The sequence below is a fragment of the Microplitis demolitor genome, chromosome 5 (genome assembly GCF_026212275.2).
Source record: "Microplitis demolitor isolate Queensland-Clemson2020A chromosome 5, iyMicDemo2.1a, whole genome shotgun sequence".
Taxonomy (NCBI): domain Eukaryota; kingdom Metazoa; phylum Arthropoda; class Insecta; order Hymenoptera; family Braconidae; genus Microplitis; species Microplitis demolitor.
This window is the reverse complement of record NC_068549.1, coordinates 14,743,014-14,765,691: the sequence shown is the minus strand read 5'-3', so window position 1 is coordinate 14,765,691 and position 22,678 is coordinate 14,743,014. Positions and strand designations below refer to the sequence as shown.

The following is a 22,678-nucleotide window of genomic DNA, read 5'->3' as shown; positions in this document are numbered from 1 at the left end:
GCCTAGGCAAAACGGCCGCGCGGAGCCCAACTTTTAACGTCAAATTAAAATCGTAAACAATAGAGCTACAACTCCAGGAGTCGAGACTTATTTTATTAAAATTTTCTCCTCTTTTAGGATTTTTTTTTCAAATTTCAGATATCTTTAATATTTTTGAAGTTATAGTTACAAAATGGAGACTCCCTTTTTGCCCCTTCGTTTTTTTTTTTATAACAAATTAAATTTTTTATGGCGGATAAATTAAAAAATACTCATTTCTCATAATTAAATTCTGAATTCAATGCACCAATCGCCACATTTTTCAGAGCGGTCTATCTAACGATTTTTCGCGGAAACCTCACTTCTTGACTAGACTATTTCACACGCTAAAATAAATTAAGCTTTAATTGTAGATATTTTTTTTACTTTAAGATAGGCTAAGAGAGATAGCAATTTTATATTAATGCTAATAAAATTTATTATTTGATTACAAATATCGATTTACAGATAAATATAAAAATCGTAGAATTAGCACTGCTACTTTAGTTATAAAGATATAATTTAATTTTTTCAACAACTATAAATTACTTTCGATAGTAAATTGATAAAATTTTCCTAATTTTAGCATAAATTAACGGATTTTTAAAATTTGAAATTCACAGGAACTTCTAAAAATGAGAAAAAAAGGTCCTTCTTGAGATGGCAAAAAAGTTGATGGAATAACGTCATAAGTGCCGGCTGGAACATCTTCAAGTTCCAAACTCACAAATCCAGACCTAAAAATAATAATTAATGTATTTTATTTTCTCATTGAATTGACATAATTCACTGTCGAACTTTTTCATTGCGATTTTTGTTTACTTCATCAAGAAAAAAATGGTCTATCAGTTAACTCTACGGGCCACCCCCAAAACTTCCCGCTGTTTTCGAGCTCCTTGAACTTAAAAAATTGTTGTGAATACATTTTCGAGCTCTTCGAGCTCGGAAATACTTTTGTATATCTTTGTTTTCGAAAAAAAACGTTTTTTACCATTTTTTCTCAAACGATATCTCTCGAACGAATAAACCGATTGAGACGTTTAAGGTAGCAATCGACGCGTTTTATTGAGTTCTACAACTGATCAGATTTTGAAATTGATTTATGGAGTCGTTTTTGAGAAATTTCAAGAAAACTAAACAAAAATTTTTTTTAATTCTTTCGTTAACAATTTCTCATGAACGAGTAAACCGATTTTGATCGTTGAGGTAACATTCTATGCGGCTTATGAAGTTTCAAAGCTGATTAGATTTTGGAATCAATCTACCGGGAACATTGAAAGTTATCCAAAAGAAACATTTTTGAAAAAATTCTATTTTTGGAATATGTCCGAATGCACCCTACCAATCATGCTCAATTTTTCATAGCTTTTAGATATTAACAAGCCACGTCGAATGACACTACGATGAATAAAATCGGTTCATCCGTTCAAAAGTTACAGATATTTACATACGGACGTACGTACGTACGTACTCACATACCTACACACGGACATCATCTTAAAATTAGTCAAAATAGCTTTGTAGAACCTCAAAACGTCAAGATCTGATAGAAATTCGATTTTCGAAAATCGGACCGAAACCAATAACTTCCCGAATTTTTTAAAATTTTCAATTTTCTTAGCGGGAAGTTAAAAAAATAATAATTGTACCACCTGTAGTATAAACAGTTTTTCAGAAATGAATTCGATACAAACAGTAGAGAAAATTCAATATTTTGTGAAATCCTTTAGAGACCTATAAAAATTCTGACCCCTCGCGGATTTGGAATCACTGTGAAATCACAGTGGATTCACTTTCACCGTAATTTGACGGTGTATTTACGGTGATTTCATAGTGAATTCACAGTGATTTTGTGCCATTTTGTCATTGTGATTTAGTAGTGATTCCACCGTGATTTTACTTCGAGTTTACAGTAAATTTATGGTGATTTCATCATGATTTCACAGTAAATCAATGCTGATTTCACACTGATTTTACAGTAAAGTAATGGTGATTTCACCATGATTTCACAGTAAAGTAATGGTGATTTCACAGTAAATCAATAGTGTTTTCACCATGATTTCGCAGTGAATTAATGGTGATTTCACCATGATTTCACAGTAAATAAATGGTGATTATGGTGATTTTAGAATAGCAAAAAAAAAGTTGTTCAAACATTCTTCAACTTTTTTATGTACTTTTTTTAAATAAACTGAATATTTGTGTCATGATGGCCATTTTTAATTTTTGTTTGTATTCTTTTTTTTTTATTTCAAAGTTCTCTGAACACTTAAAAATTTTCAAGATGTGTTTTGAGAAATAAGTTTAATGGAAAAAATTGCAAAAAGCTTCAAAGTTTGATATTATAGAATGACAAAAAAAATAAAAAATGGTAGTCATCGAAAATTTTTGTTTTTTTTTTTTTTTTATTTGAAAACAAAATGATGGTAGGTTTTAATAATTTTTTTGTATTTTTTTTCCACAGTGAATTTCTAGTAAACTTACAGTAAGTTCACAGTGAATTTACTGTAAGTTTATTGGAAATTCACTGTGAATTCACTATATATTCACTGTGAATTTACTGTATATTCACTGTGAATTTATTGTAAGTTTACTGGAAATTCACTGTAGATTCACTGTGAATTGGCTGTGGTACCACACTAAAATGACTGCAATACCACTGTAAGGTAACTATGAATCGACTGTGATAACATAATAAGATCACTGTGAAACCACTATCGAATCACTGTGAGATAATCATAAAACTACAGTGACCGAATCGCACAAAATCTTACTTACTACTTCATTTAAATTATCCTATCAGTTTAGATAATTTTTATAATTTTATTAATCACCACATTTATAAAATAGCCACAGCCCGTAGTGCTGTCTCTTTTTTAAACATAAAATTAAACAATATAAAAAGCCCATTGAAAATAGAATCAAATCAAATTTTTATAATTCCTAATAAATATTATTTATTTTATCACTAAATAATTTATAATTAAATATGATTGTTATTAAGACTCTTTTAGTTCACTGTTTTTAAATAAAAGTTTATAATAAAATAAAATCAACCTAACCTATTTTCTTTATATGTATATTGTACACCGGCGTATCACTGGTTCAACCAGTGAGCCAAGCGATCATCTCAGTCCACTGGTTAAACCAGTGGATTATACTGGTTCATTTTAAGAGAGTACCATTGTCATAAGTGTTTTGGTGGATTTATCATGTTTAAAAATTTCGAAGTGGGGTCCCTTTTCTCACTTAAAATACATTGAGAAAAAATTTTTTTTCCGATTTTTGAATTCTGTTTATAGAAAAAAAGTTATAGAGATTGAAACTTAAAAAGAAAATATCAAATTTTTTGGATGAAAGAATTTTTTTTTTTGTTTTTTCTTCGGTAACTAGCAGGATTCCTTTTTCTAATTATTTTACAATTAAAGTTCTTATAGAAAATTTAACTATCCATAAAAATGGTTTTTAGAGTCATTTTAATAAATTCACTGAAAAAAAGTAAGAACCCTCAAGTTGAGAAAAATTGAATTATTGAAGAGCAAATTTTTTTTTTTTTTCATTTCTACAAAATGCAATGGTAAGTAATTAAAATTAAAAATTCAAGTTTTTTGTATCTAAGGTAAAAGACCCAGTTATTGATCCTGGTCCAGTTTCTAACCTTTTCAACTTTTTTAACTTCCCGCTAAGAAAATCGCAAATTTTCAAAAATTCGGGAAGTTATTGGTTCCACCCTGATTTGTAAAAATCGAAATTTCAACAGATGTCGACGTTTTGAGGTTCTAGGAAGCTATTCTGACTAATTTCAAGATGATGTCCGAGTGTATGTATGTATGTATGTACGTACGTACGTACGTATATAAATATTCTGTAACTTTTGAACGGATAAACCGATTTTGATCGTCGAAGTGTCATTCGACGCGGCTTGTTATTTACTATGAGCACTGAAAATTTGAGCTTAGTCGGTAGGGTACGTGCGGAGATATTTCAAGAATAAAATTTTTTCAAAAATGTTTTTTTTGAATACCCTGGTAGGAAGGGACCCAGGTAGGAATCGCCAAGGATGACTATAGGCCGAGCCTTGGCCCTGTTGTCATTTGCCAAGTTTCGGCAGCTGACCATTGGCCTAAGCCTCGGCCAGGGCTTGGCCCGATGGTTTGATTACGTTTAGCCAAGCCTTGGCAGCTAACCATTGGCCCAAGTCTAGACTGAGGATTAGTCCATTGGTTTCATTAAATTAAGCCGAGCCTTGGGTAGTGACCATTAGCCCGAGCCTCGGCCAAGGATGGGCCCGATAGTTTAAATTTTTTCAAGCCAAGCCTTGGCAACTGACCAGTGGCCAATGCCTCAGCCTGGGTTAAGTTTTTATTTAATATTCAAATTATCAACTTTACATATATATATGTATATGTAGGCTTGGCGACATAGTTATCATCCTAGACCTGGGCCAATGCCTGGTACGAGCCTTAGCTAAACATTGGGCCAAGGATTGGCCCAGGCCTAGGATGGTAACTATGTCGCCAAGCCTTGGCAAACAAAAAAACCAGGCTTGAGCCAAGCCTTAGGAAACGAAAAATCGAGCCTTGGCCAAACCTTGGGAAGCAAAAAATCTGAAGCTCGCCCAATGCTCCATCTAAAATATTATTATTCAAATTAATAAATATAATTAAAAAAAAGTTTGATCACATTTTTGTCGGCATTACATCGGGGTGTAATTAACTAATTTCTGAATTAATGGGAAATAACGAATAAAATTATTTGGGCGCTACCGGGGTTCGAACTGAGATCCTTCTGTTTACTAGGCCGGGACGGTATTCACTGTGCTAAATCTGATGTCCAGATAATCATGATTGTTTTGCTTGTTAAATTATTTAAATACAATTTAATTCAAAAATATTAGATCGTAAAGATGAGGTGACATGTAGTTTTCTTTAACGAACTTAAAATTGTCTGGCGAGCAATAGAATATATTTATTAATTTGTAATTCCATGATTTGATATAAATGAATAAATTAAGAGTAAGATCAAGTAGCATTATTAGGAAAGGGGGGGGGGGCAAAAGGGGATAGAGTAGGCAAAACGGAGTACTCCCGAAATATTAAAAAAAAAAAAAAAATTATTTTTTTTCGTTTAATTGATATAAATCCGATATATTTGCGCATTTTTAGCCCTACACATGACACCTGGGGAAAAATGGACTATCCGAAAATTCTGAAAAAATGATTCATATTTTTATAATCAAATTAAAAAAAATTTAATATACTTATCTATTTTTTGGCTGATTCTCTATACCTGGAGCAAATTCAGCCACTAAAAATATTCGAGAATAATATTTTATTTATTAATTGATAAAATTTTTGAAATAATGCTAAATAATCTGTAATCTAAAAAATAAAAAAATACGTTTTTAGGTTCGAAATAATGGCAAATAAAAAATATAGAATTGTTTTTTTTTTTTTTTTATTGAATAACAATTAGTAATTAAGCTAATCGAAGGGAAACGATTTATTAAGCCAATGATGTGGAATGTTATTTTTCTTCATGTAGAAATTTTTTTTTTCAACTTGTTTAAAGGGTACCCTATTTTGCCCGCAAAAAATAAAAGTTTTATGTTTACCAAAGTTTTGTACATAGCAGTAACTAATCAAATGGAAATTATTGATATTAATCGTATACTCGGTAGACCGTTATGCCCTGGTCTTCTCTCTCTATATATATATATATATATACATGTAAAGGTGATAATTTGAATATTGAATAAAAATTTAACCCAGGCTGAGGCAATGGTCAGTTGCCAAGGCTCGGCTTGACAAAAATTAAACTATCGGGCCCAGCCTCGGCCGATCCTTGGGCCAATGGTCAGCGGCCAAGACTCGATTTAACAAAAATTAAACTATCGGGCCTGGCCCTGGCCGAGGCTCGCGCCAATGGTCACTACCCAAGGCTCGGCTTAATTTAATGAAACCAATGGACTAATCCTCGGCCTAGACTTGGGCCAATAGCTAGCTGCCAAGGCTTGGCTAAACGTAATCAAACCATCGGGCCAAGCCCTGGCCGAGGCTTAGGCCAATGGTCAGCTGCCGAAGCTTGGCAAGTGACAACAGGGCCAAGGCTCGGCCTATATTCATCCTTGGCGATTCCTACCTGGGTAACTTTTAATTCGCTCTATGGATTAATTCCAAAATCTAATCAGCTTTAAAACTTTGTAAGCCGCATCGAATGCCACCTCAACCATCAAAATCGGTTCATTTGTTCAAGAGAAACCGTTAACAAAAGAATTAAAAAATTTTTTTTTTTAGTTTCTCGAAATTTCTCAAAAACGACTCGATAAATCAATTTCAAAATCTGATCAGTTGTAGAACTCAATAAAACGCGTCGATTGCCACCTTAAACGCCTTAATCGGTTTATTCGTTCGAGAGATATCGTTTGAGAAAAAATGGTAAAAAACGTTTTTTTTCGAAAACAAAGATATACAAAAGTATTTCCGAGCTCGAAGAGCTCGAAAATGTATCCACAACAATTTTTCGATTTTAAGGAGCTCGAAATGGGCGGGAAGTATTGGGGCTGGCCCGCAGGGTCAACCGACAGACCGATTTTTCTAACTTACTTAAAAAATAATAAATTTAATAAGAAAATCGATTTTTTTTTAATTTATAGTCACTTATTCTGAACCCAATTAATTGCAACTTAAAAAACATATAAAATATTAACTGAATAAAATAATATATTTTAGCTATAAGAAGCTGAGGAAGCCATTTTTTAAGTATCACTGTTAAACATTTTTGTAAAGTTACAAATATTTTACAAAACAAAATATAAGTAAAATTACAAATCAGAATGTTGTCAATACAATATATAATACAATTGGAGTAATCTACCAGAACGTGTTAGGAAACCTACCAAGATGAGTTGGTGTTTCACTACCTTTATGTAGTAATCCTACACGTATTGTAATTTTACCAGATCGTTAATCATTTCCCAATTAAAAGTTTAAAATTTACAAACATTGTTTGTAATTTGATTTACTACAAATTTTTATAAATTTACAAAAAAAACAAAAATTGTAACTGAAATTACAATAAAGTCATTAAAAGTTTACAAATATTTTCAGTATTTTTACAACTCTGACTTGTAAATTACATAATCCATTGTAATTTCGCCGGAAATTTTTATTTTTCTTACACGTCTTGTAATTTTACTGAACCGTTGACTAGTTTCCAATTATATTAGTTTGTAAAATTTACAACGTTGTTTGTAATTTGATTTACTAGAATTTTTTATAAATTTACAACGAAATATTACATTGGAATTATTTTATAATATAAAAATTAGGGTGTGCCGAAAAACAACATTTTTTTTTTGGCACCACCAGAAATTGATGAAATATGTCAAAATCAAAATTCTGTCAGACGATCGGCTTTTAAATTTAAGTTGAATCCCGGAAAAAATAGACCCGGAAAAAATAGACCGGAAAAAATAGACCGGAAAAAATAGACTTGGAAAAAATAGATCCGGAAAAAATAGATTCGGAATAAATAGACTCAGAGAAAATAAATCATCTAATGTTTTTCATTAGGCAACTTATTTTATTCTATTTTGTACAAGGCTTTGCCACTGGACCCTACCGGGACTTTGCCCCTGGATTCCTTAGAGGTGTCCTTTTTTCACGAAAGAAATTAACAAGTGAATTGATGGCTACGTAACATTTGATCCGAAGACAAATTACCCGCAAACCAAAATACCCACGACAAAATACTCGCAAGCCAAAATATCTATAATTAATATAATATTAGATAATATACTAACAACAATTATTATTGTTATCAAATAAAAATTTTGTGTGTGTGCAATTAAATCAATGTTCACACACAGAAAAAGGTGGGAAACATAGCGCCCTTTTTTCACGAATTTTGTGTGTGTGCAATTACATTAATATACCCACACATAAAAAAATGTCAAAAGTGGCACTAGGTCCCTGAACCCTACCGAGGCTTCACCCCTGGACCCCCTTATTGAGATACTCTTTTTTTACGGAAAAAAAAAACAAAGAGATTTTTTTCTCCTATCTTATTTTTTTTTTTTAAATTGATTTTCAGGATGAATCGTCGGGTATGAATTGTCTTGGTTCCAAAAAGCGTCACACCGTGTGGCGGATGTTTTGGTTTGCAGATATTTTGTCGTCGGGTGTTTTGTCGCGAGTGATTTGTCTCCGGGTCAAAGGTAGTGTCACCGAGTTCCGGATTTACAGACATTGAAAGACATGATACCATCAAATTATAAGGTCGAGTATGATGTTCCTCATGAAATCGGTAGTCAGCTGATAAGTTGATTTGCCGGGTCTATTTTTTCCAAGTCTATTTTTTCCGGAGCTATTTTTTCCAGGGCTATTTTTATCGATTACCATTTAAAATACATGTAAAAAATTTTTTTCTTCAGTTTTTCGAAGAAAAACCAAAGAAAAAAATTTTTTTCCGGACAGTAGGGGATACAGTCTAGATAGCATATAGTGCTGTCTGAAATTTTTCTTTTACTGAAAGAACTCAGGACTATACCAGAGAGTTGTCATTACTATATTGTTTTTTCCGTGTATGTTATACATTTCTTAAAATAGAAATCTGTTAAACTATATTGAATATAATTTAAACCATATATTTACCCGTCAAAATAAAATATATATGGCCATGCATAGCCGTATATAGTTCATACATGGGCATATATGGCCATACATAAACATACAGATTTTTTATATAAAAAATTTGAGCTGACTATTATAATTACTTATAAATAGGATGTTGTAGTGTAAAAAAAATAGGAAATTTTTTTGATATCACTAGAAGCATATTGATGATTATATTTTGCTTTTTCGAAAGTGATTACATTCTTTCAATCTTACGTAGCACAATTAAACTTCGTTGCAACTGTCGGTTGCATAGCCTAATCGTCAAAAGCGTCGGTCTCTTGTACGAAAGGTTCCGGGTTCGAATCCTACTGAAGCGGGTGCGGTCATCAGTAAGTCTAGTGTTTTGTCGCCAAAGTAATTAAAAAAAAAAAATTTTTTTTTAATTTAGTTAAAACTTCTATACATAGTCATATCAAGTCATATATGGCCGTATCAAGCTATGTATGGTCATACCTGGCCAATTTTCATACATGGCCATGGATGATTCATTTCTCACGGGCATAGTGAAAACATTTAATTATTTAATATTTAATGTGACATAATTTTTTTGGGAATAGTTTATATTTTGGTACAATATAAAATTTTCTTTCGTGGTATCATTGATTTAAGTTATATGACAGTTCATGGCCAAGTGAAATTATATTAATGAGCAAAAATGAAAAATCGATTTCTTTAACATTATACGAGCAAAATTTTTCATTTTAAACAGATTATAATTTTAAACAGTTATTCCTTATAAATATATGTAAAGGGAGCTCGTAATTATGCCATAGTCATCATAAATGTCTAAATATGAAAGACCTAACTTCACTATGTAGTGGTAATTTTTTTCTATAATTAATATGTTCTAAAACTTCCCTTCAGAATGACATTCACTCTGGGGGATTAAAGAAATAGAAAATCATTCACTCCACGTTCACTCCGTATTCATTCCGCGTTTACTCCGCAAATTCTTTACAATGTAAGCATAATAGTTAATCATGTAGGAAAAACGAGTTACGTATGGCCATGCATGGTCATAGATAGAGCCTATATACTTTTTAAATAATTTTACACCTAAATATATAACCAAAATTACACATATCACAATTACTTACATACCGAATTTTATAGCACAAGAAAAAAAAAATTTCTTATTTTTTTGTTATTACTAATAATGGATTTTCAATTATATTTTGCTGTTTTAAAAGTGATGTATTCTTTCAATCTCATATAGCACAAGGAAACTTAGTAGTCACTGTCGGTAGTGTAGCCTAGTCGTTAATGCGTTTGTCTTTCGTTCGTTAGGTCCCGGGTTCGAATCCCCCTAAAGCGTGTGCGGTTAGTTGATAATTCTAGCGTTTTTTCTCGACATAAAAAACTACTAAATTAGAAATTAAATTCATCACATATCTGATGATTTCCGTATGACCAAATGAAGTTTCTATACATACCTATGTATATATTGGAAATTTCAATATATGGCTGTATATAATGCACTTTTTCCGGACAATTAAATAACTATTTGATGTATACAATTATTTCTATTCTATGCAATCAAATAGAATAATAATAATAGTATAAATCTTTGTCTCTAACGTCAGCCATTTTTAAGCTTCATTGTCGGCTTTTTTCGGCCTAGCGAGTTTCGGCCTCGTATTCACTACTTGGGTCTTTTTTCGGCCGAGAAAAAAAATTATTTTTTTTTCAGTTTGAAATATTTCCACTCGGGGAATAATATTAAACAAGTTATCCAAATTTATAAAGTATAAATCTCTTTTAATAATGATAAAGTAAATTATTTTTATAACTCTGACTGCATAACACTGACTTTAGACATTTAACGATGTTTTTCTTCGTGCGTTCATTACATAAACTATTGTATACATCTAGTGACATCGAGTATAATATCGATTCCACACAATGTGTAAAATATTATAAAAGCATCGTGGACTAATAGTTAAGTTTTGCTGAATCAAGACTAAAGAGATTACCGCTTTGAGCGAAAATGGTAAAAAAATATTCGAAAGTTCTAGAATCTATTATTTTTAAGTCAAATTGGGAACTGACACGGAGGCGTGGCTTAAAAAACATGGCGGACGATAGGTTACACTTTCAAATAGGACTTATAAATAAAATGTTACTAAATTTATCTGTTATCTTATCTTGGACGGGTAAAAACCCAAAACAAAAAATTATATATGACGCAGAATGAAATTTATCTGTTGGTTATTTGATAATGTGTGAAATAAACCGCGATAAAAATATGACTGTATTTACCGCGCTTTCCATCCAAACGAGACATATAAAAGAAAAATCCCATGAAATCAATGCTAAAGTATCTAAAAGTGAAAAAATAATTTCAATAACTTGTTCTTGTAATAAAATTTTTATTTACTTAAAAGATAATAAAAATCATATTTTCAGTTTTTAATGTTTAGGTTAAACTTTACAAACGTACCTGGCAATATCAAATAACCGGTTTTTTTGAAATGTAAAGAGCAAGCATTTATGTGAGAAGTAATTTCATTTATTTTTAAATAACTTTTTTCTCGCTTCTAATTTATCAACTTTTTCAAAATTACCAAAATAATTATCTAATAACACTGAACTACCACCAGCCTTCGGAAACTTATAGAAAACCACGTTTAAATTTTTATTTGCTTTACTCTGACAATCTCTAGATACACAGAATACTCTGCTTTCTGTATTTTCATGTTCTATAAAAATTCCAACTTTCATTTTAATATTTATTTCTTAATAATTTCTCGTAAAAAAATTATTTCTTGTGTTTACAGCATGCATTTACTGTATATTTACTCGACTTTTGTAACCCATTATTAGTTTGATTTTTTACCACGAGATTGCGTGACCCTGTTTGTCAGTTCCCAATACATGAACTATCAGATTTCTGGGAAATTTACTTAAATGTTTACCTAAAAGGTCCTGAGGTCTTGCTTTGAAAAGTGGATGACGTATCAGAATCATTTACGGGTATTATTTCAAATCCAATTTGATATTGTTTTGGGCCTTTTAAGATTATTAAAAGATAATTATTATTGTGATCACTTTCTAAAGTAAGCCGATAACGTGGATTATTTTGATAAGTAGCTGGATGATTACCGCATCCTCCAGCAGTTTTATCTTTCCATTGACCATCTTTAATCTGAAATACAGTTAAGCAAATATTTTAAATTACATATTCCGTCAAACAATAAAAAATGAAAACAATACCTCTTTATCGAATTTATAAGGCTCATACATTTTTTTTAGAGAAAACGGGCATGTTCCATATGCTCTTAAAGTATAGTAAATCGTGTTCATTTTCTCGTATTGAGAAATAACAAGAGTGTACTTAGATTCACTTTCAGGATTTAATTTAATCTTCGATAAATAATGAGGACTATTTATTCGAACACCATCAATATACGGTGGAGGATCATGAGGATAATATACTCTTTTTCCATTATTCTTATAGACTAATACGGTGATGTATTCTTGATTCTGTCGGAAATCTGCTATATCCGTTATGTGTCTAGTTAACAATATCCAAATAGCTCCTGAGACTTTTGGTTGAACTTCCAATGAAAACTGAGGATTATCTCCAATATTATAAACATCTTTAATAGGCCCGATACCTGCATTCCACATTTGATGAATACAGTAAGTATATTTGAAAAGTCCAGGATTCCAATTAAGGTAAAAAACATCAAAAAAACGACAAATGCTTGCGTAATCAATCCAAAAAATTCCATTATCGTACTGAGATGCTGATTCTGGATCATAATTGAGAGCACGCCTGAGTTGAGGAGTCCAATTTTGAGCGTCGCGTTCGGAGAAATTCCCCCGCCATCGCAAGTGTGACCAAGGATTTTTTAACTGCAATAACTTTTTGCCATCAATAAGTCGAACATCTAAAACGGCATAAGCATGTGTGGGAACTAAACCCGTTTTATCAGAAACTGAATCAGACAACTCAGCAGTAGCAACAGTCGCAAGAACATTCCCAGTATGAAGTCGCTCTAGGAGGATTTTAAATAATCCATCAATATTAAAATCTGGCTCATTCAGCCTGATTGCACATCTCTCTGGTATCCATCCTGTTAGAGCATGAAGATCTATATTGCTGTTTGACCCAGGAAAGTCATAGCCACCCATGACTTTCATGTATGCTTTTTCCAACAAAGATATCCAGAGTTCTCCACGATTACTTGAATATGAACACAAAAGTTGATTGTCGTTGCCAACTGGCAATAAATCATCAATGACAACTTTTCTCGGTATTCCGTTTATATGAAGTTTCACCATATATTTGCCAAAAGGATTGAAAAGAGGAGCTTTGTTTGAATTCTGAGGGTAAATAATCGATGTAATAAGACGATTACCAAATCTTTTTTCATACTGAGCACTAACGGCAAGAGATGCTACAAAAGAACAATCTGAAACAACAGTTTGTTTGATACTGAAATAGTCCACATGGTTGTTCATCAACATTTTTGGGTCCGCAAAAATATCATTTGGTCGTGCCCAGCAAGCAAAGTCTTTTTTTTGCTTTGGTGCAAGCTCTAATAAACCATCTTTATCAACAAACAACGTACGAGATTGAAATTTTTCGGAAAGATCAACGCTCATAAACGGCACGAACTCGTTATCATTTATGTGGGACGTAGTTAACAACACTTTCTTCTCTTCTTCTGTATAATTACCACTACCACCTGTTATTCTAAGGTGAGCACTACTTCCCCGGTGGAACGGAGGCTTCTGAGGTCTCTCGGGCGAAGTATTGCCTGGTGAATAAGTCAACCGGTTTTTAAAATCACTTTAAAATTAAGATCAGCCTATTAATAAAGGTTTACCAAAATTAGGAGAAGTATGAGTAGAAGTAGTTGGAGAAGTTGGGATGGTCTCGGGAACTGGAGGTAAATTTAGAAGTAAAGCTAAAGGATTGAATGGTTCCTTTCTGACAATTCCCTCTAACTCTTCAGCTCTTACTATAGCTCGTTGAGCTAAGTCTTTAAGTTTTTCTTTGGTATTTTCATCTTCGATCTGTTTTTTCTGAAAAACAATATCAGGAAAAACATAGATTAAGTTATTATTAATTGTTCAAAATAAACTTACAATATCTAATCCCAGTTCAGCTGCATCAACATAAAGCATTACTGCAATATTTTTCCATCCTTCTTCATCGGCATCCATAGCTTCTTTGAGAAGAGATTTAACTTTTTGTGATCCTGCCTCTGATTCCGACTCCTTTTTTTCACCATCGTTGACTGTTTAACAGCAAAATAACAAATAATTATTAGATTGAGTATATTGAATTAGTCTAACGATTGGATTTTCAGATTGGATTGCAGAAATTTCACATTAAAGTTTGAATTGGCGCACTCTAATATTGTTAATAATCGATTCTACAAATTTAAAGTTGCGATGAAATAATCGACTGCTATATAAAGTAAATATTAATATAATTTTTTTTTATAGCAGACATGAATTTTGAATTTGTGATTTTGGACCCATATTCGTTTTCTTATTTTGAACAAAAAATTATAAAGCCGATTTTACACAATCGATTGTTAAGCTACCCTAGCGGCATGAAGTATATACTGGAACCAGTCAGAATTGAACCATACTGATTCCGGCGTGATTCCAAAGCGGTTTTGTGCCCTTTTTCAGGTGTGATACCAGACTGAAACCAGAATGAAACCAGAGCATATCCAAAGTATTCCCAGAGTGTATTCAGAGTAATTCAAAAGTATAAATTCAAAGTGAATCTAGCGCAAATTCTGAGCAAATCCAATGTAGGTTCGGAATGAAACGAAAGTCTTTCCAAAGTAAAACCAGAAAGTTTTCAGAACGAATCCAAAGTGTTCTTTAGAGTGGAACTACAGTTTAACGAAAGCGAATCTAGAGTGGAACTGAAGTGCTTTACGTGTCTCTTCAGGGTGTATTCAGAGTAAATGAAGAGTAAAAATTTAGAGTGAATAAAATTTTGGGGGTACCTCGTTTTGTCTCCCCTTACCCATGTCTTGAAATATATAAAAAATTGATGTATGAAAATATTTAAAAAATCTATTTCAAGTACATAAAAAAATATAATTTTGTTATATTACTTTTCTTATATTGTTATGTTAAAATATGCACACCTGGGTAAAAAAAATTATATATAATTCAATATAAATATATATAATTCTATATAATTATATATAATTATACATAACGTCGAGAAAAATCACAGATGATTATATATAATTAAATATAGTTATATACAATCATATATAATTGCATGTAATTAAATATAATGCCACGAAAAAAATGGTTATATATAATCTAACATAATTATATATGGTTATATATAATTAACAAGCAATCTCCAGATTATGTAATAGGTACATGTGTTTTACTACAACTTGAATTTTTAAATAACTCGTCATTTTACTATGTTCTGATTTCGATTATTCGATTAAAAAATACAATTCATTTTCACTTTTAACAAAAAACTTCCTTTAAAAAAAATATCTCCTATACTAAGAAATAAAAACACTCTAAGCAATTAAAAATTTTTCAATTTAAGCATAAAATATGTTGACGAAAAAAAAATTTTTGACTTAAGATAAAAAAATTAAAATAATTATTTACTTGGTGCAAGGTAACTTTGATTTTCCGGATTTTTCTGGATTCGAGTTAAATGTTTTTTCTATGTACAAAGTTGAAAATTTGGTGTTCTTGTGTATAAAAATTCAATGGTTTAATATTTTGTGTCAATAATTTATGAGTTAACAAGTTTTTTGTGTTAATAAATTTATGAGTAATTTAATAACACATTTTTTGTGTTAACTCAAATTTAATACAAAATACCGGTTGACTCAATTCCGAAAATTTATACGGTGTGAGGCGAGGATTTATTACATATTATTTTTGTTTGCTTAACACAAAAAAAAATGTTATATATTATAGACAATATTTAATTTGTGTAGATACTAACACAAACATTGTGTTGATCAAATTTCATAACATACTGAAGAACCCTTATTAGAAAAAATAATTTAAAACAATTAGAAAAAAAAATTTTTTAATACTTTTTAATGCTTTTGAAAACTTTGAATACTTTTGAATCACCCTTCTTATGGGCATTTAACATTGCAAATCACTTCGAATCGATTCTTTTAATCAGGGTAAGCAAAGTCAACACAAATTTTGTGTTGTTTGTCAGAGGACGCTCACTCTTCTCGCGCGCTTTGTCCAGAAGTGCAACAAAAATTTGCTTGTTAATCGAATAGTTTGGAATTATTTGATACGTGACTGTGAATTCTGGAATAAGAAAGATTTTCACTACTGTGTCAGGTAATTATATATTGATTTATTTAAATTGTTCAATTTTCATGTCATATAATATCCTTATAATAATTGAATCAATTGTAATCATCGAACATAACCTATAGAATCATCATATTGCTTAAAAGTTTATCATTTAGTATTCTTCTATGAACTATTGTTCGTGACTTTTTTTAGCTTCCCGCTAAGAAAATTGTAAATTTTCAAAAATTCGGGAAGTTATTGTTTTCACCCCGATTTTCAAAAATCGAGTTTTCATCAGATGTCGACGTTTTGAGGTCCTAGGAAGCTATTCTGACTATTTTCAGAATAATGTCCGAGTGTGTGTATGTATGTGTGTGTGCGCGTATGTTTGTAAACATATATATATATATATATATATATATATATATATATATATATTGAGACAATGTGAATTGTCTTCGTCGTCCTCAGCCTTGCGGTTTCCATTTTTCCCCGTCTTGTTGCCGTCTGAAATTACACAAGTCATAGTGCCGTGGTCACATGACTAATTTTCACGTTGACGCATGACCGTAAGGGTGAAGTGGGGACAGAGTTCAGAGGCGAGTCCCAGACCCTCAATTATCGGTCAATCACTTCAATCCTGGATTAATTAGCGTACAGACGTTCTTATATTAATTATTCAGTATTAATTCCGGCAATTTACTTGCAAAAACCTAATTGTAATTCGGGCAATTAACATGCGATATTCTGTACATTATTGGCAATTACCTTGCAATTATATTTTATTGTTTAGTTATTAATTATTATAAATAAAGTTAGTTTAAGTAACTATCACTGTACGTACTGGCGAGATACTCGTAATATAAAATTATACTGTGCTACACATCTCTCTACATTACATCCAGCGATTGCATTTTCTTGTAAGTAATTTTTATTATTATAATTGGCAATAAACTTGCACATATTGTTAATCATTCATTTTACCTACTATTTGTTCATCCTATTCATATCCTATTTTACTGGTAAGATCCTTCAATAGTTTAATAAAAGTATTATTAATTAAGTAAGAATTGATAAGTTCATCAACAATAAGAAATCTATTGATAAGTCATAAGCCGTGAGGTAAGTTAGTGAGTTTTACATACGTTGCCGTGTTTGAATAAGTGCGGGTCTTTGCTTTGCAAGAACCCCAGCCCACTGCTCTGTCCAAGTAAAATCAAATATTGTTAGAGGCCAGCCTAAGCCAGGGTTCAACCCGCGAATTCTGGTGGCTGCTGGTTAAAATCGCAAAGAGAAAAAGCGATTTGTCTATATATATAAATATATATATATATATATATATATATATATATATATATATATATATATATCTATATATATATATATATATATATCTATATATATATATATATATATATATATATATATATATATATATGTATGTGTGTGTGTGTGTGTGTATGTACGTATGCATGTAAACTCTTTGTAACTTAGTAACTAATGAATCGATTTGGATGGTTAAGGTGGCAATCGAAAGAGCTTGTTGGCCATCAAGTTTCCTGAAAATTTAGATCATTTGATCGAGAAGACTCGAAAATATTTATGAATTACGAAAAAAATAAATTTTTTTTTTTAGTTTTTTAGTGTGTTACGTTCCCGTAATATTTAATTGATTAAATTAAATTAATTATTTTTCATTAAATGAATTTTACATAATGTAACGGAAATCGGTTACGATAAGAGAGTCGCCGTGGCTCGCAGGTAGTAAAAACAGATGACGATGCATGAGACCCGGGCTACGACGATTCTCTCACAGGGAACCTGAGATGCAGCGTCAACATTTTGTCAACTCTGTTGGCTCTATTATATTTTTATAATGACTAAATTAAATAGTCAATCTTTCAAGAGAGCTCCTAGAGCTTGAACCTCTGCTCTGCTCTCTATATAGTTAATAAACTCCATAGTTAATTATAAATTAATTCAACCTTATTGTGGGGTGCCAATTGGCACCCCAATATTTTCACCTACACTATGACCTATCCATATCCCTATTAATACCCAGGGACGAGCGCTTACTAGCAGTTCCACCTTCCCTGTGGAAAAGTTCTGATAAATTCTTATAAAATTATGAAAATTTCATATCAGAATTTATAAGTTTACAATATGTCTTTAAGAACAAAAAAATTTTCTTATATAGATATTTATAAGAATTTATCAGTTGTGACCAAAATTACTTTTGTATCAGAAATTACCAGTATTCTTTCTATGAGATTGATTAAGATTTAAGAAGTTACAAGATTTCATAAGTTAATACGGTCGGAGATTTATGAGATTGAGTAAGAAGTTTTGTTTTTATAAGTTTATAAAAGTTCAATCCAAAAATATTTTCAATGAGATTCCTACAGAAATTTGGTACAATATAATACTTATAGAACCTCGATAATACAATTTTTTTTTGAATCGGTAGAATTTATAAGTTTGAATGAGTATTTTCATGTCATGTAATATCTTATGAAATACTGAAACATAGTTATCATTTTTTATAAGAAAACTCGAAGCATTCTTTTTTTTTAAGTTTAAAAGATTAAATCAGAAATTCCGAGGACAAATACTGACTATTTTCTGATAAAAAGTTTATAAGATATAATAAGGAAATTTTTGATGGAGTTAACTTGTCGAAACTTAAAGTATATAAAATGTATTCAAACAACTACGAGAAATCAAAGTAATGAATATTTTTAGTAATTTATTCAATATTAGAGTCCGATTATTCGAATTTCTTTTCAAGCTGGACACTTTCAAAAAATTTGTTTTGTAGTCTAGTCGAGAAGATGAAAACCTGCGAAAAATAGTTACAAGTCTCCTAAAAATATGGTTGATGGCTTAAACGATCCAGAAAAAGGCGTTTTTTGGATTTTTTTAGGAAAAGAAAATTACAATTGTTATTAACAAAAAACCGTTAAAAAAATTAGCCGTTCAGCTTTTTGACAAAATCTCAAAAAGTATAAGTGATAGCTCAAATGTTAAAAAAGTTTCTGAAAGAGCAGAAAATTTGAGTAAAAAAGTTCTCGACACCCCGAATTGTAGCTCCAATATTTATAATTTTTATTTAACGTTGAAAATTGGCTTTTGCGCGGCAGTTGAGGTATGCGTGCACCGCCGCTCTAGTGAGCGTAGTTGTTAAATAATTTTTTTATGCAATTAAATATTAATTAAAAAATTTGAAAAAATTCTGGTGTCATCTAGACACTTCAAAGAATACGATTCCGCGGTATTAAAAGTTGTATCACCATTTTTCAAAAAGTTATCCGATTGTTAATTAACATTTTTTTTACGGGTATGTGCTATCATAAAAGGCGGTGTAAAAGTTTGAATAATTAATCTATAAATTTTTCGTTTCTTGGAGCCCTCTTTATAAACATACTCAACAAGATGACGTGAAAAAAGTTTATAAAATATTTTTATTTCATTAGTTATTAATTTTTGAAGTAACAAAAAAATTAAAAATTTAAATAATGTATGTTAAATAATTTTTTTTTTTTAATCTTAAGCGATTACTGATTTCATATCCTTGTTAAGCATTATATGATTACTTTTTAAATTTTTTCATGCCATTTGTTTATAAATTTTTTATAAACAAATGGATTAATTAAATATTTTTGAAAAATTTTTTTTCACCATATTGTTTGCGTATGAAAATAATGATTTAAAAAAAAAAAATTTTCTTAAAAACAATATCTTATTGTTTATAATCGTTTTTTTCATACTTTATAACCGGGCAGCATTGGTACGACGTGAGAGTGTGGCTCTCTCGCTGTCCTTGTTGGTTTTTGGTCTTTCTCTCTCTCTCTTATAATAAAATTATAACTTAAAATTCTAAAATATATTTGTGCTCTTTCTATAAACTGGTTTATAAAACCCAAAATTACGTTAAGTTCGTTAAGTAAGTGATTGTGAGTGCCCAGCGTCAATTTCTACATCAACAGTCAGGATCCAGAAGAGGAGGTCTAAGATGCAGCGGCGTCCAGTTCCTGCAGTACGTCCTACTGAATAAAATCCAGATAAGATTTATAATAAATTTATTTATATTTTCTCTCTTCAACGCGATTTAGCGTAAATAATTATTAGATTTTATTTTCCCGTGTTCATTAAGCTTGGTGCGTTAAATAAATTTATTTGTTGTCGCTGAACATTTATTATTTTATAAGTAAAGGGGAAATTTTGTACACATAATGGGAATTTGGTTAAATAAAATTTGTATATAATAATTAAATTAAGTCTGAAAGAAATTACTCTTCATCACCAGTGTCTTTAGAATAAGTTAATTTCAGCCGCGTGTCCGGTCAAAGCGAGTCGACCCATCTCTGAGATTTATTTCCCGCGTTCAGAACCAGCAACATCGTAATTAAAATTTATATTTATTATTAATAATTAATTATTTAACCGGGAAATTTTGTAACTGTGGTTCGTGGCTACTGGACACGAAGTAGCCAGGGCCCACCGTTATATTTGGCGCCCAACTCGGTTTTCTCGCTTTGGAAAATTCTAGACCTGGTGATAAAGTAAAATTATATTTGGAAAAATTAAATTAATTAAATATTTTACCGTTGAAGAGAGAAATACTGGTATTATAAATCATAAATTGGATTGATACTGTGCTAAATTATATATATATTGGTTGCCCAAAATTATTTAAACTAAATCTATAAAAATTATAATAATTTCTTTAAATATTAACTGGCTAAATAGTGAGTAAAATACTTAAATTTTAAAATATAAAATACCGAGTGAAAAGAATAAAATTAAAATTGAAATCGTGGTAGTGAAAAAAATCGATGAATTCCGGTGGTCTCGTGAAGACCAAGACAAGGTCATCGTCTTACGCGTTGGTCGTACGCGTTACTCGTAGTACAAACAATAGGTACAATACTAAGCCCAGAGAAATAAATAAAATAAAATCGCTTGTTAGTTTTGCTGTAAATTCTCGGGTAAAATAAACTAAGTAAAATAAAGTAAATTAGTAAATAAAATTTATACATTTTAGACTAACAGTGACAGTAAAATTTTGTTAATAAAATTAATTGAATTAAAATCGTAAAAGAAAAATTAATTAGTAAAAATCACAAGTTAAATTTTAATAAAACAAAGACAAATAATTTAATTACTTTGGTTTAAAATAAACCACAGTTTGAATATTAAAATAAGTTTAGGTAAAACTCACTAAGTGAATGAGTCAGTATAAAATAACTGTTCGATAAAAATAATACGTTATATTAATTTCAAAGTTACTTACTAGACTTAAGTATGGGTAAATCTTTCAATTAAATAAATTAAATTAAATAGTTAAAATCTTTATCGTTTAATATAGAATTCAGGGCTTGAAGCTTTAAGCGTCGGAAAGATTAGAAATTATCAGCTAATAAATAAAATAAAACAGTAGCTTAAAATTTTAGCCATTGTCTAAAATTTTCTTTATAATAATTTTAAACAAAATTAAAATTCAATAGATTTGTGGTATTACTTAAACCATTATAGTTAATTTAAATTAAATTTAATTTAATTTGGAAAAAAAAAAAAAAAAAAAAAACTGTCATTGTTAGGGATTACCGAGTCATAACTGTCGTCACCTAGTAATTACAATAAATTCTTAATCCGGTAAATAAATTTTAATCCTAATAAGTTACAAAAGAAATATTTTAACTTATTTGAATTTACTACCGGTAATTAAATTTTATATTTAAATATTGTTGGGGCTCGTAAGCTGCTTGTCTTACCAGCCAATATAAATTAAATTAAGTCCCAATAATCATACTATGAGTAATACTCGACCACTGACGCGTCAAAATTCTAAGCGTTCGGTTCAACAATCGGGTAGACGAGAAAGTGAAGAGATAATCTTCGAAGGAATTAGTTCCTCAAACGGTAAGAATCAGAACAGGGTAGTGCATTCACCACCCTCGACTACGTGCACAATAACATCAAGTACTACGATTTCGTCAGCGACCTCGACGATGTCGAATCCCAATCCGTTACCCGGTTTACCTAACCTGATCGTGACTTCGGACACCCCACAGCAAGTTAGACCGCCAGTAAGGCGCAGCTTGGGGAATATGGTTGCAACTACCACGACTATGGTCACGACAGTGACCACCGCTATACCGATTACTACCGCGACACTACCCAGTACCGTTATCACCACACCAGTTACTGTTACAACATCGTCTGGGTCAATTCAAATGAACGACCCACAGGCCGTAAATACAAATGCACAATCAAATTTACATTTGACAAATATTAATAATAATTTACGGGCGTCTATGGACGAAGTATTCATAGAAAACCCCCCACCGGTACTTCCTCAACAAATTCAGCCTAATGCGGGATCCGTTTTTCTGCCTGGCACCGTTCCAGTTTCCGCACAGGCTGATCAAGCGACAACTCAATCTGTCCTGGCTCAGATTTTAAATTGTCTACAAAATCTGACCTTAGCTATGAGCGCGCAACCGGTAAACAATTCACAAGTGCCTGTACAACAAAATACACAAACTGTTCGCGAGGTAACTCACAGTTTTGGCGACGGGGAGTGCAGTACAGTTCACTTGGATCATGACAATAGGGCTGCTACGACTTCAGCCCTCCCGGTAAATTTACAACCAAGTACCAGTGGAATTAATAATGTTCGTAACAATACGGTCGGTCTCAGTAAC

The 22,678-nt window shown here is 31.1% G+C and overlaps 1 protein-coding gene across 1 annotated transcript in view; it reads right to left on the bottom strand.

The window, feature by feature from the left end:
- Nucleotides 1-499: 499 nt before the first annotated feature.
- The window catches only part of LOC103574261 (calpain-7), a 37,219-nt gene continuing 15,040 nt past the window's right edge, over nt 500-22,678 (bottom strand). Inside the window, exons 2-6 of the mRNA XM_053739626.1 lie at nt 13,794-13,945; nt 13,532-13,730; nt 11,910-13,462; nt 11,612-11,841; nt 500-755 (exon numbers count right to left, since the gene is read on the bottom strand). Coding sequence (XP_053595601.1) covers nt 611-755; nt 11,612-11,841; nt 11,910-13,462; nt 13,532-13,730; nt 13,794-13,945 — 2,279 coding nt within the window. The 3' untranslated portion in view covers nt 500-610. The remainder of the gene's footprint in view (nt 756-11,611; nt 11,842-11,909; nt 13,463-13,531; nt 13,731-13,793; nt 13,946-22,678) is intronic.